The following is a 13377-nucleotide window of genomic DNA, read 5'->3' as shown; positions in this document are numbered from 1 at the left end:
GGGCAGCACCAGCGCTCAGACCGACCGGGGAGGTGCCCCAAGACCTGGGGATGGTGGCAGATATTGTCCCACTCCCGGGATGGCCGCGGAGAGCAGCTCCAGCCCAGCCCATCACGGACGAGCAGGAAGGGCTGAAGAGCAGAACCCCAAAATGTGCAGCCAGGATGAGGCAGAGCAGAGCCTCCAGCACCCCCTGAGCTGTGCCAGGAGTGGCACCGGGGTCCCTCGGGGGCACTGCCCACCTGCCCAGGGCTGGGGGTGGGCATGGGCAGCGCTGCCTGAGCTTTTCCTGCCTCGCCCCAAGGCCCCCAGCTCGGATGGGGGGAGGAATAATCGGATCAGGGAGGAGAAGAAGAAGAAGGGCTCTTTGTGTGCTTGGCCCCCAGGCACAGCCCTCCCTGCCAGGGCCCTCACCCCCACACCAATCCCAGAGGCACAGCCCCATTCCCTCCCGGGGATCCTCTGGATCAAGCCCAGAGCTGGTGCCGAGCCCCTGCCCCACCTTGGGGACACCCTCCCACCCAGGTGCCCCCAGGAAATGGAGCTCAGAGCCTGAATGCCCCTGAGGGGGGGATGCACCACGGGCATTCCTGCTGGGAACGGGGGCTCTGCACCCCCGGGCTGCTGGCAGAGCCCCAGCCCGGGCAGGGGAGGGAAGGCAGGCAGACACTTACGGGAATAAGCTGATTAAGCATCTGTCACCTCATCTGAAGCTGCCCGAACACTATAAAGCTCATTTTCTGCCTGAAGCATTTTTATCCCGGTTCCTGCTGCCCGGCCCTTGAGTCTGACAGCTGAATTTTCTCCCCACGTCTTCAGCCAGAGCCCTCCTGGCTCCAGACAGCCCTTTCAGGGCTCCTCTGGGCAGGACCTGCCAGAGGGGTGGCATCACCCCAGTGCTGCTATTTCAGGAGAAATCTGTTCATCCTTCCAGGCTGAGGATGGCTGCAATGTCCCCAGAGCCTGTCCCCTCACAGCACCAGCCACAACTGCGAAGGGCAGAAGATGATTGACGAGGCTAATGAGGAGCTGCCCCGCTAATTAAGGCTGCAGGCCAGCAACAGGGCCCCTTGGAAGGTGTTTTGGGGCAGCTCAGAGCAGTTTGGTGGATGTGCTCAGCGTGAAAGGAGAAAATGAACCTGTAGCAACAAGCCAGGTGTTCTCCAGCGTGTAGGAGACGATTGCACAGCAGTTAATTACCACTGGTGAGGATTGCTCCATCCTGCCCACATCACGGTTAACTCCACTCCAAAATCCACCTGGGCCATCCCACAGAGCAGCCAGAGGTTGGGATCACTGCCCGTGGCAGGGACAGGGGCACAGACACAGCCCCCACCCCGCTCAAGCTCAGCCTGAGCACTCTGAGGCTCAGCAATAGTTAAGCAGCAGAATTGTTGGCAGAAGTTCTGCAGGGAGGAGATTTTTCAGCGCTTTGCAGGTTCAGGGCAGTGTTTGTGTACGGGGACGTGCACGGGGATATGTAAATAGTGTGATTTTCTCAGCAGTGCCCGTGTAAACACATCGTCCTGAGCACGAAACCCAGGGAACTGAGGATGGAACAGGATCCCCAGACAAAGCACGGTCCAAAATTCAGCACATCTTGCCCAAAGCAGAGGGAATCAAAGCACAGCCCAGCCCCGGCACTGCTCAGGGCAGGTCCTGCTCCCCCCACTGATCCACAAGAGACGTTTTAAAGCAACAAAAATAAAGAGATAAAAGCCCCCAAAGGATCTCATGGAGCGGCCGAAGGAGCGGGAAGGTGACTCCGTGCTGGCCAAATAAAATTCACCAACCCCCAGGAGGAAGTTTGCTGAAAGTGAATGTTTTTAAAACATTGTCTGGAGCCTCCAACGAAAACAGCCTGGCAGGATGAGAGCTCCTCACTCCAGAGATAAAAATAGCCTTTTCCAAGCCTTCCTCTCACTCCCAGGGTGGGAAGGGAAGGTGACTCCACTTCACACCCCCCTCCAGGTGAGCCCGAGGCCTGCCAAGGAGAAATGGTGGGAAAGGAACAGATTTGTGCCATGGAATGGCTCAAGAGCATCACCCCTCACACCCAGGGATGTGCTGGAGCTGCTCCCCTGGCAACACAGGGCTCATCCCCTCCGTGGGGGGACCAGGGGCTCTGGCAGGGCTGTCCCCCACAGGAGAGGTGAATCCAGGTTTGCAGGACCCCAACAGCAAAGCAAATATTCAGTAACTCTGTGGCAGTGAAAGCAAATCTCCTTCTCCCCAGATTTTGCCCCCTCAGCAGCACCCACAAGTTGTTTGCCTTCCATGGGCTGCCTGGGCAGAGTTCAGAAAAACACAGACACAAAACCTGGCAGCCAAGGCTTGAAAGGGCTTTGCTTTGTTCCACTGTGCTGAATTCCCTGGGTAATACCACTCAGCTCTCCGGGATTGGCACGGCTTTATTCAGCTGCCAAAAATGAAACTAATGCAAAGCACAAGGTCTCCAGGACACAGCCCCGCTCCGTTTGGTGGGGGAAGAGGCAACAGAAACATGGTCCCTTTTCTCCCCTCTGAGCACACTCCAGCTACAGCCAGGATGCTCCAAGCCCAGAAGGAAAAGTTCAGAATCATGGGAAAGAATAAAACATCCCGAGCTGGAAGGAGCCCGCAAGGATCACGGAATTCCAGCTCCTAAATCCTAAATTTAAGTCCTGCTCAAGCTGGACGTGGCTCAGGCTTCTCCTGCTCAACAGCTGAAGGGCAACGTTCCCAACACATCCCTGGGAGGGCTCAGAACCCACATGGATGTGGCACCTGGGGATGTTCCCAACACATCCCTGGGAGGGCTCAAAACCCACATGGATGTGGCACCTGGGGACGTTCCCAGCACATCCCTGGGAGGGCTCAGAACCCACATGGATGTGGCACCTGGGGATGTTCCCAGCACATCCCTGGGAGGGCTCAAAACCCACATGGATGTGGCACCTGGGGACGTGGCTCAGTGGCCACGGCAGTGCTGAGGGAATGGTTGGACGTGATGGACTCAGAGGGCTTTTCCAGCCTTCCTCAGGACTTTGTGGCTCCCTGCAGGACCAGCCCTGCACAGGGCCCTGGGCCCAGCCGTGGATTCCCTGGGGGACCATGAGGAGCAGGCTGGAGGAACAGCACCAGGGGACTCTCCACCGCCACTGTCACACTGCAGAAGCAGCTCAGCCCTAAGGAAGTTTTGTGCCTAAATGGGTCAGCCCTGCTCCAGGAGCACTTTCATCATTTTGCTATCAATATTTAATGCCCAGCAAAGCCCAGTGCTGCCTCCTCCATCACAGCTTGTCCTGCCTGGCACCATCAGGAGCGGCCCTGGGGGTTTCGAGAGCCAAGTTTCTGTCAAGAAGGAGCCCAGGGAAAATCAGGGGGAAAAGTCAGGGGAAAAAACCAGTCCCCATCTAAAGGCATTTAGTTTCTCCTGGCTGTCATGCCAGAGGACGAGGGGACCCAAGTCTCAGGGCAAGAGCTCTGAACACCTTTGTTTGAGGAGAGCTGGGATGAGGATCCACACGGGGCACAGAGCACCCAGCGCTCTGGGAACACCCCTCAGCACCCACCGGTGGCCAGCCTCCACTCCTGGGGGCAGGGATCTCCCCTGAGGAGCCAGAAGGGTCCCCACAGAGGTGGCACCGAGGGGCTGAGCCCCAGGCTGTGGCCAGAGGAGCTCTTTGCCCTGTGCCCTGCCCTGCAACACGAGCAGCAGCACTGAAACCTTAACCACGGGCAGGCTGGGCACAACAAGCACCGAGGGCAGAGCAGCACCCGGGGAGCAGCACCCAGCTCCAGCAGCTGTGGGACACCCCTGGCAAGGCAGGAGCTGCTGCTCCCCGACACCTCGGAGCCCAGGTGCCTGCAGGTGTCCCATTCCAGGGAGGCCAGGAGGGCTCTCCCAGCCTGGGAGGGATGGAGGGATGGAGGGATGGAGGGATGGAGGGATGGAGGGATGGAGGGATGGAGGGATGGAGGGATGGAGGGATGGAGGGATGGAGGGAGCAGCATTCCCAGCTCAGAGCCCTGGCAGTGCCAGAGCCCAGCCCACCACGGAGCCTTGGTGCCACCGAGCCCTGGGGTGCTCAGAGCCCACAGATCTCCCATGGCTGGGCTGCAGGAAGCCTCAAGGCAGGGAGCACAAGGACGCAGAATTTGGGGTGCCACACGCTGGCTCCTTCCTCCTGTGCCACACTCATCATGCCTCCACTCCAAGCACACCAAACCAGCCAGAGTTTCCCTCCTGAACCACCCGAGGAAGGACCGCTCCCATCCCTCTGGGCATGAGGAGAGGCCGTGATAACATCGACTACAGCTGATGGGGAGCTAAGGACCCTCAGGAATTCTGTCCACCTTTCTGCACGACAATTCAGCTTCTCCACAATTCAGCTTCTCGAGTTCAGGGTGTTGTTAGGCAAGCACCTCTTCGAAGGCAGAGCTACTCGCACACCATTGCAAACCCATCTTCCGCATGAAAAAAAAAAAAAAAAGGCTTTAAAGCGAAATGGAGGTTGGGCTGTAAACGGCAATAATCTCATCTGGCAGGAGGAGACAGATCTGTCTTCGGGGGGAAGGAAGATTTGCCAGTCCCTGCTTTCTGCAAAAAGACAATCCGGAGCAGGGGATGAGCGGGGAGGGAGCAGAGGCAGCTGCCCCATCCTCACAGGCCGGCCCTGGGCTCCCGGCAGAGCCCAGCCCGGCAGCTGTGCCGCTACGCCGGGGTCCTGGCAGTGAATCAGCACCAGGAAAGGTGGGATTACGTTGGCGGAAGGTGCCAGCAGCCTCCGTCTCCCTCTGTAATTACTCCCCGTGTGTAGGCAGCTGCCTGTAGTGGCAGCATCGGCCCGGGGGCGGCTGACAGCTCCTCCAGCAGATCATTAGCACAGTCACTCCGAGGGTGAGCGCTGCTTCTGGAAAACCATGACAATGGGCTTCCCGAGCAGAGCGCCTCGGGGAAGCCTGCGCGGGAGCGGGAGCCTGGCACGGGGAGCTGCTGCTCCCGCTGCCAAACCCGCCGCCACGGGCAGGAGGCAAAGCAGGGGTCGGTCACCCAGCCTGGGGCTCGGTGGCATCGTCCCCCTCCTGGGGATTGTCTCCTCCTGCCCGTGGCAACGCTCTGGCTCCTGCACAGGCCAAAAAAAAAAAAAAAACCCACCCGGGTAACGGGGATTGGAGCATTGGGACTGGTTTTGGATTCGGAGACTCCAAAGCTTAAGGAGGTCCAGCAGACCCCGAGCCCCCAGCTGGCCCGCTGGGCTCGGGGGTGGCTGAAGTCCTCAGTGGAACAGGGACACGGCGGGTTCTCGCAGGCACCACATGGCACACATCTCCAGAGGCCAAGAAAAGCGCTGCTGCCTTCAGAGCAGCCTCTGCTCACGGCAGGAACGCAACCAGAGCCGGGACCACCCTCCTCCAGCTCCCAGCAGCGAGACACCGATTTTGGGCGAACCCACGAGATCTTCAGCAGCTCCATCTCCTCATCCCCTGCATCTGCCTGCTCCCGCCGGCACCCCAAGGAGCTGAGGCGTTCACTGGCTGTTGGAGACCTGCGGGCTCCCCCCAACCTGGCTCTGGGCACCCCGCGCACCCTCTGCCGAGGGCTCTGCCCCGGCCGCGGCCAGGAACAGCCCGGCCAGCACTCGCCCCTCAGCCCTGGCTCCCTGCGGGATGGGCTCCACGCGTGTCGGGACAGCACGGACTGCCCTGCGCGCTGCCCAGGGGCCGGGCCCGGGGAGACGGTGACCTGCTCCCCAAACCTGTCATTAGCCCCGTGCTTCGAGGACTACACACCTCAAACAACAACTGAGTCACGGCCGGGGCTGCTCCCGGCCCCAGCAGTGCCAAGGCACAAACGCTGGGAACAGCCCGGGTGCCAGCTCTGCCCCAAAGCAAGGACAGCCTGCACGGGGGCAAGCCCGGGCACACGAGCTGCCTGCCAGGGTGGGAGGGAGCCCCAGGGACCACAGCAAAATGTCACCAAGGTTCAGAGCGACCAAGATTTCGGGTGCCACAGCTCTGCCTGAACAGCAGTTACACCCCAGAACCTCCAAGACTTCACAACTTCACTGCCTCGGTACTTTTTGTACTACATTCTTCTATCTTTTTTCTTTTTTTTTTTTTTTTTTTCCCGGCTCTGTGCTCCCAGGTAACTCAATCCAAGCCCTTAAATCACAGGAAATCGTGCAAGCTTCCCAGTTTAACAAACGACATCCTGCGTTACACGTTAGGCTACAGCAGTTTTATTAGTCTTGGTCTCAAGACCCAGCAGAGCAGAAACCGCTTCCTTCGGGGGGAAACCAAACCACATAAATTGTTGCATTTTCTCAGGACACCGGGAGCACAGCAGAAAGGGAAAACTGAGAGATTCCCGAGCTCCAGGGGATGGGGAAGGCTCGGACGGCTCTGGCTTGTGGCGGAGCAGCGAGTGCCGGCGGCGCGGGGCTGCCCCGCTCGGGGGTGACGCGGGGACAGCGCTGCCCACCCCGGCACTGGACATCCCCACGCGGCTCCCCCCCGGCAAGGCTGGGGGTGCCCGGGGAAGGCTCGGGGGTGCCCCTCGCCCCCGTGCTCCGTGCCGGCGAGGCTCCGGCGGCCGCTGCCGGCCCGGCCGAGCGGCTCCGGGCACATCCCAGGGGCGGCCCCGGCGGCGCCTCCGCCCGCGCGTCCCGGGGAGGGGAAACGCACTAACTCAAACCGCTGAAAAGAACAGCAAAACGGCCGGACGCGGCGCCGGGCACCTGTTGCGGACCCACCTTGTAGACATTCTCGGTGAGGCGGTGCACCTCCTCGGAGCGGGCCATGCCGGGCGGGCCGGGCAGCACCATGGGCGGCGGCGGTGCGGGGCGAGCGGGCGGGCGGAGCCGGGCGCGGGCGCGGGGAAAGCGCGGAGCGGCGGCCGCGGGGCCTTTTATCAGCTCCAGGAGGCCGTGCCCGCCCCGAACCGCCCCGGCCAGCCCCGCACCGCCCCGCGAGGAGGAGCCGGGCCGGGCTGTGCCCCGGCCGTGCGGGGCTGGGAGTAACGAGAGGAGTACGGACATCGCCGGGGGAGGGAGGGATGCACCGCGCTGTGCCCCCCGTGCGGGATCCCATCCCCATTCCCCATCCCCACTCCCCACGCCGCACCCCATCCCACGGCCCGTTCACATTCCATACCCCTCCTCCAGCCATTCCCCGTCCCACACCCCATCACCTACCCTACACTCCTGCCGTGCCTCACCCCATGGCCCACGACCCCACACTATCCTCCAGCTTTACCCCACCCCGTAGCTCTCGCTGTGCCCCACATCCCTGAGCTGTCCCACCCTCCAGCCCCTGCTGTACCCCCACCCGTGCTGCGCCCCCCACTCTGGGGCTGTGCTCCATCCCCAGCTGTGCCCTGGGGAGCAGCCCGTGGTTCGTGGGGTGTTGGGAAAGAGGGTGCACATTGTCCAGGGAGGCCGGGAGAGCAGAGGTGGGATGAGCCATCGCCACGACTGCGGCTCGGGATGCTCAGCCCAAGGGAGACCAGCCCCTGCCTGCCACCTCGCTGTCCCCAGGCTGTCCCGCCACCTGGCCAGCCAGGAGAGCCAGGATTCCCATGGGAGGCTCCTGCCAGAGCTCCTGGCTGTCAGGTCCCTGTGGGACACCCAGCGCCTGTCCTTCCCATGCCTTGGGCAGCGGATTTTGCCCAGGTGCTGAGGGACACGAGGAGCAGGCCCGTGCCCTAGAGCCAGTGTCCCCATGCCTGTGCCCCATCCCTGTGCCCCATCCCTGTGCCCCATCCCTGTGCCCCATCCCTGTGCCCCATGCCTGTGCCCCATCGCTGTGCCCCATCCCTGTGCCCCATCCCTGTGCCCCATGCCTGTGCCCCATCGCTGTGCCCCATCCCTGTGCCCCATCCCTGTGCCCCATCCCTGTGCCCCATCCCTGTGCCCCATCGCTGTGCCCCATCCCTGTGCCCCATCCCTGTGCCCCATCCCTGTGCCCCATCCCTGTGCCCCATGCCTGTGCCCCATCGCTGTGCCCCATCCCTGTGCCCCATCCCTGTGCCCCATCCCTGTGCCCCATCCCTGTGCCCCATGCCTGTGCCCCATCCCTGTGCCCCATCCCTGTGCCCCATCCCTGTGCCCCATCCCTGTGCCCCATCGCTGTGCCCCATCCCTGTGCCCCATCCCTGTGCCCCATCCCTGTGCCCTGCCTCGCCGTCCTCCCCGCGGGGACGGCCGCTCTCTGCAGGGTGAGCTGTGCTTAAACGGAGCCCCACGGCCAGGCCGTGCCCATGGGCCGAGCCTTCCTCTCCCTCCTCTCTGCTGTGAGAAGCAGTGAAACAGTTCAGCAGCTGAGCATGTTATTTTCCCTCGCATCCATCAATTCTGAGAACAGGAGCCCAGGTGGGTACCTTGGTCCCAAACCTCCCGTTGCTGTTCCCCTTCCTGCTCTCCCTCCCGGCCCTGGCAAGGACCAGGAGGGTCCCGACAGCAGCAGCTCCCTCCAGCTGTGTTTGGGTCCCATTTTGGCTTCTGCCTCAGAGGTTCCACACTCCGAGCACAGCGAAGAATTTACAGCCTCTGAGAAGGATTTTTCTTGTGTTTCTGGAGTGACCAGTTAACCCTTTCCCACTGGGGCTGAGGAAAGGGAGCAGCTGTGGGACCAGGACTGCCCTGGGAGATGTTCCTGGCTGCCTGCGTGGCTGCTGGGACACCACGGTGCCACTTTCCATCCCACGTGGGCAGACACAGTCGGCTCCCTCAGCCAGACACCAGCACCCCGCTGGCTTTCCAGCGTCGGTGAAGGATTCAGGATCAAGCACCCAGGAGTAGAGTGCCTCTCTCTGCATCTCCATCACCTTATTTTTAGTTACGTTATGTAAGTTCTTCGCTACGTCATGGATGTGGGGGGTTCTTGCATCTAATTCCAGTGTGACAGCCCAGCAATTCAAACAAGCTGTTCCTCTGGTGAGGAAGATAAAAGGATTTGTAATTTCTCATAATAAAAGAGGCCTTCTGGGATGGCCCTCAGAGATTCTCTTCCATCTAGGCCTGCTCGCAGACAGCCGCTCCACTTTCTTCCCATGCTCTGCTTCTCCTTATCCCCTGAAATTTGAGTGCTGAAAACCTTTCTCCCTCACATCTCCCTGCTCCCGGAGCAGCTCCGTGGCTGGAAGCAGCCAGGGAGTTCATTTCCCCACAGTCAGAGCCACATGGAGCAAATTATCCTCGTCTCTGGCTCTTGCCATGTCCCCACCTCCCGGCTGGCAGCGGCGGCCGGGGCTGCCCGTGCTGCCCACGGCCCGGGAGCGGTGCCCGAGCCCGAGGCAGCGCTGCCACCCCGCAGCCTCCCGCAGCACCCTGGGAATTCTCAGCAGGAAAAACCTGCCGCTGCCTCGTGCCGTAGCGTTTGCTTTGATTGCCTTTTATTTATTTATTTTTTTAATTTTTTTTTTTTTTTTTCCTGGTTGCTGCTGACTGCCTTTTTGTCAGGGTGATTCACTCCCCGGGGCTCGGCGGCAGCTGGAGCGTGCCCAGGGTAACCATGGTGCCAGAGTCCCGTGGGTTACCTGAATCCCCGCGGCGCCTTCTCCGTGTGCCCGTGGGAAGGCGGGACCGTCCACGGCGGGGGGGTGGGTGCAGCGTGGGGAACCACCACGCCAGACTGGGAACAGCAGTGGGACGAGCAGGCAGCAGCCCCGGGGCTGGCAGCAGCCCCATCCCCAGCGATCCCTCCCCGGGGTGACGGCGCCGCGGCACACGCGGCACCGGCCACCTCCAGCCCCGGGTGGAGCGGAGTTGCTGTGGCAACAATAACTTATGTAATCCACCCCGCTCGGCTGCAGGTGTGGGGAGGAAATTGTGCTATTTTCGAAGTTTCATTAGGTTCCTTTCTTAATTACCAGCGTGGCATCGCGCCAGCGCTCCCGGCCGGGTCACGCGCCCCGCACAGGGACAGAGGGTGGGGACGGGGCAGCGATGGCCAGGGCAGTGGCAGCTGTGACAGTGGCAGTCGAGGGCAGTGACAACCAGGGCAGTGATGCCCAGGGCAGTGGCAGCTGTGACAGTGGCAGTCGAGGGCAGTGACAACTGCCCAGTGATGGCCTGGGCAGCAGTGGTGTCCGAGGGCAGTGACAGCAGCTGCACCAAGGGACAGTTCTGGCCCCGCCGTGTTCCCAGCTTGGGGACGCTCTCCCTGCTCCTGAAATGCCACCCTGGTGGCTGCCAGGGAGGGACAGGGGAGGGAGGTGCTGCAGGGCAGCATTACAGCCCAGGGAGGGGAACGTGGCACTGCGGGGTCACCGAGAGCTGCCACATCCTCAGCGACTTGGGAAGCCTCCGGTGACATGGAGAGAGGAGAAATAAAGGTGGATTGGAATCCCTGAGGCGTTTGAGTGGGATGTGGCACTGGCCAGCACAGAGAAGAGGAAGCAGAGGGACCATCATGGCACCAGTGCTGGTTTTTGTCACAGCCCCTGAGAAAATGCTCGAAGTTTCCCAAGGAAGATGGAGCCCCAGCTGCTCCAGGTGGTCACGGGGTTCTCCTGGCACTGCCAGGGCAGGAGAGACCAGGCAGGGAACTGGACCAGGCCACAGAAACCGCCTCCATCTCCATCTCCCCTTTGCCCACTCAGTCCTGCTGGCTCTGTGGCAGCCCCTGGCTCTCTGTTCCTCCTTTTCAGTGCGTGCTGAAGGGGAAGGCTGAGCCCCCCCAGCCCCCGGTGCCCTGCACAGCCCGAGGGGCAGGTGTGTGCCCGAGTGTCACCGTGCTAATGAGGTTCCCAGGAACTGCCTGTCCCGTGTGTCCTGGGCAGATGTCTTCTCCATCGGAGCCCTGACATCACTGCGAGCCCTCCCTGTGCTGTGTCAGGAAGTTTTTATTTCTAAAATAATCTAAACGTGATTTTTCTGACATCTGGGGTTCACTGGGGAATCGGCCAGGTGGGTTTGAGCCAAACCAACGCCCCGCGAGCAGAGGACGTGTTTTCCCTGAACACCTCACTCAGTTCTGTCCCCTGCCCTCCTCGGGGGCCCCTCCTCAACCCCAGGCTGTCCCCCCACTTCCTTTTGAGCACCTCATTAAGGAGCTGGGCCAGCAAACCCCACACCAGCACCCAGGTCTTGGAGCACCCTCCCAGTCTCAGCCTCCCCTCTGCAGCGCAGCCGGTGCTCACCAGGATTCCAGCAGGTGCCTCGAACTGGCAGTGGGTAGGTTTAGGTTAAATATTGGGAATAAATTCCTCCCTGTGAGGGTGGGCAGGCCCTGGCACAGGTTTCCCAGAGAAGCTGTGGCTGCCCCATCGCTGGAAGTGTTCCAGGCCAAGTTGGACAGGGCTTGGGGCAACCTGGTCTAGCAGAACGTCCCATGAGCTTTAAGGTCCCTTCCAGCTGTCTGAGTTTGAAAAGCCAGGTGTCTGCTAAGGAAGGCAGGAGCCTCCTGTGAAATGGAAAATACAAACCCCCTCCCTCCAAATCATTATGATTTTGAAATTAAGGGGCTGTCAGGCAAAGATATGGGAATAGGAATAACAGTTCTTTACTAGGGAAATTAAAAATACAAATGTAATAGTACAAACAAACAAAAAAAAACCACTGGCAGAGTCAGAGCAGGCCCTGGCAGGCTGTGGGTCAGGGTGGTGGCAGCAGTGCCATTCCATGGGGGCTCAGCCCTCCTGCAGTGCCAGCTGTGCTTCTGCTGGAGCAGGATCCTGGACAAGGCTGGAGTTTTCCTCTGGAGCTCCAGGGCTGCTGGAGATGGGCCTGGGCTTCCTCTGGGAATGCAGTGGGGCAGAAAGCTGCTCCTCTGGGAACGCAGTGGGGAAGAAAGCTGCTCCTCTGGGAATGCAGTGGGGCAGAGAGCTGTCTATGTTGTTTAAATCTCTGATTCGATCCAGGTAGGAATCCTTGGCTCCTCCGCCTCGAGCATCTCCCCTTGGGATGATGGAATTTTATCAGCCATGCAGGGACACTCGCTGGCCCATTAACAGAAGATAATTAATAATTAATGGCCCATTAACAGAAGAGATCTCCTGGATGGAGGATTGGTTGTGGAAGAGACAAAGAAAACTGCCCAATTGACAGCAGATAACTGCCCCACCTTTGAGGGATGGGAATTGAACACACACCCAGCTACACCTGAGACACAACCCAGCCCATTCCATGACTCTGCCACTGCTGTGCCGGTGGGAGCTGGTCCCTGAACCATCCAGGGGTCAGGACTCAGAAGCTGTCCCTGGAGATGTGCCAGCAGCTCCCAGCAGTTAAATCCTGCCGAGCAAACCCAGCAAAGCCATTTACCGGGGATTAGGCAAGGATGAGCAAGCCAGGCCCTTACTCTGCAGGCTGGAAGCTGCAGTGCTGGGCCCAGCCACTCCAGCTCCCGCCTCACGCTTGGGCGAGTGGGACTCACAAAGTTTCACCAAGGGGAAACTGAGGCACGACAAAGTACCTGGCCTCTCATCACCCCAGGGTTTCCCCAAATCCCGTTGGAAGCAGCAGCTGAGCAAGACTCCCAGCGGTGCAAGCTGCCGTGCCCAGGGATTTGATTTGGGGGCACTTCTGCTCCCCGGTGTGACACACGTGTCCCTCTCTGCCCCGGAGCACCTGGCCCTGCCCATGGCGAGGGCCGCAGAGCCCGGGGGCTGGGTGCCATCCCTGGGGGCACCGATGGCAATCCCCAGAGGGACCCCAGCACCAGTCCCCCGTGGCCGTGGGCTGCAGGCAGCCGGGCGGGGCTGGCACACTCCTGGTGCCGGCAGCGTCCCCCTGGCTGCCCGGGGCCCTGCCGAGGGGACAGCCCTGCCGAGGGGACAGCCCTGCCGGGGGGACAGCCCTGCCGGGGGGACAGCCCTGCCGGGGGGACAGCCTCGTGTCCCCTGCGTGTCCCCCGTGCCCTGCCAGGGCTCAGCGAGCGCGGCCGCAGCAGCCTCGGCTCTGCCCGGAGGCTCCCGGGGAGCGCAGGCACAGGGAGGAGCCGGGATGACGGAGGAAACGGGGAGTGGGTGGGAGAACAAAGCGCTGCGGATGCTGCGCCGGGCCTGGGAAGATGGAGGCGCCGAGTGGGAATGAGGGATGCAGGGAGGCTCCGGCTGCTGCACGAGGGGAAGGGGCAGCGGGGCTGGCACGGGCACTGACACATCCCTGCTGCCACCCCTGGGGACTTGGGAGGGCTCCACAGCAAACCCAACCCCTGCCGTGCCCCTGGGGGCTGGGGGAGCGGAGCTGTGTGTTCTGGGGGAGCCCCAAAACGCGCCGGGTCCCCCTCGCTGCCGGGCTGGGGCACAGCCCGAGCCCTGTCCCTCCTCACCTGCCCCAGCGCCTGTTCCACGAGTGAGTAATGCTGAATTACAGCGCTAAGGAGCTCTCTGGGGATCCTTGGGAATAACAGGAATAGTTTATGCGATTTGCATAATTGGTATGATGGGAT

General features: G+C 61.3%; 1 protein-coding gene across 8 annotated transcripts in view; it reads right to left on the bottom strand.

The window, feature by feature from the left end:
• Nucleotides 1-6844, bottom strand: part of BAIAP2 (BAR/IMD domain containing adaptor protein 2) — a 39256-nt gene extending 32412 nt beyond the window's left edge. For all 8 annotated transcript variants that reach the window (XM_053960054.1, XM_053960052.1, XM_053960058.1 and 5 more), the window contains exon 1: nucleotides 6738-6844. In XM_053960054.1, the coding sequence (XP_053816029.1) occupies nucleotides 6738-6809 (72 nt within the window). In that variant the 5' untranslated portion in view covers nucleotides 6810-6844. The remainder of the gene's footprint in view (nucleotides 1-6737) is intronic.
• Nucleotides 6845-13377: the final 6533 nt, after the last annotated feature.

This window comes from Vidua chalybeata, chromosome 19 (assembly GCF_026979565.1).
Source record: "Vidua chalybeata isolate OUT-0048 chromosome 19, bVidCha1 merged haplotype, whole genome shotgun sequence".
NCBI lineage: Eukaryota > Metazoa > Chordata > Aves > Passeriformes > Viduidae > Vidua > Vidua chalybeata.
Note: the sequence above shows the minus strand (reverse complement) of the source record. Positions and strands in the feature narration are given on the sequence as shown.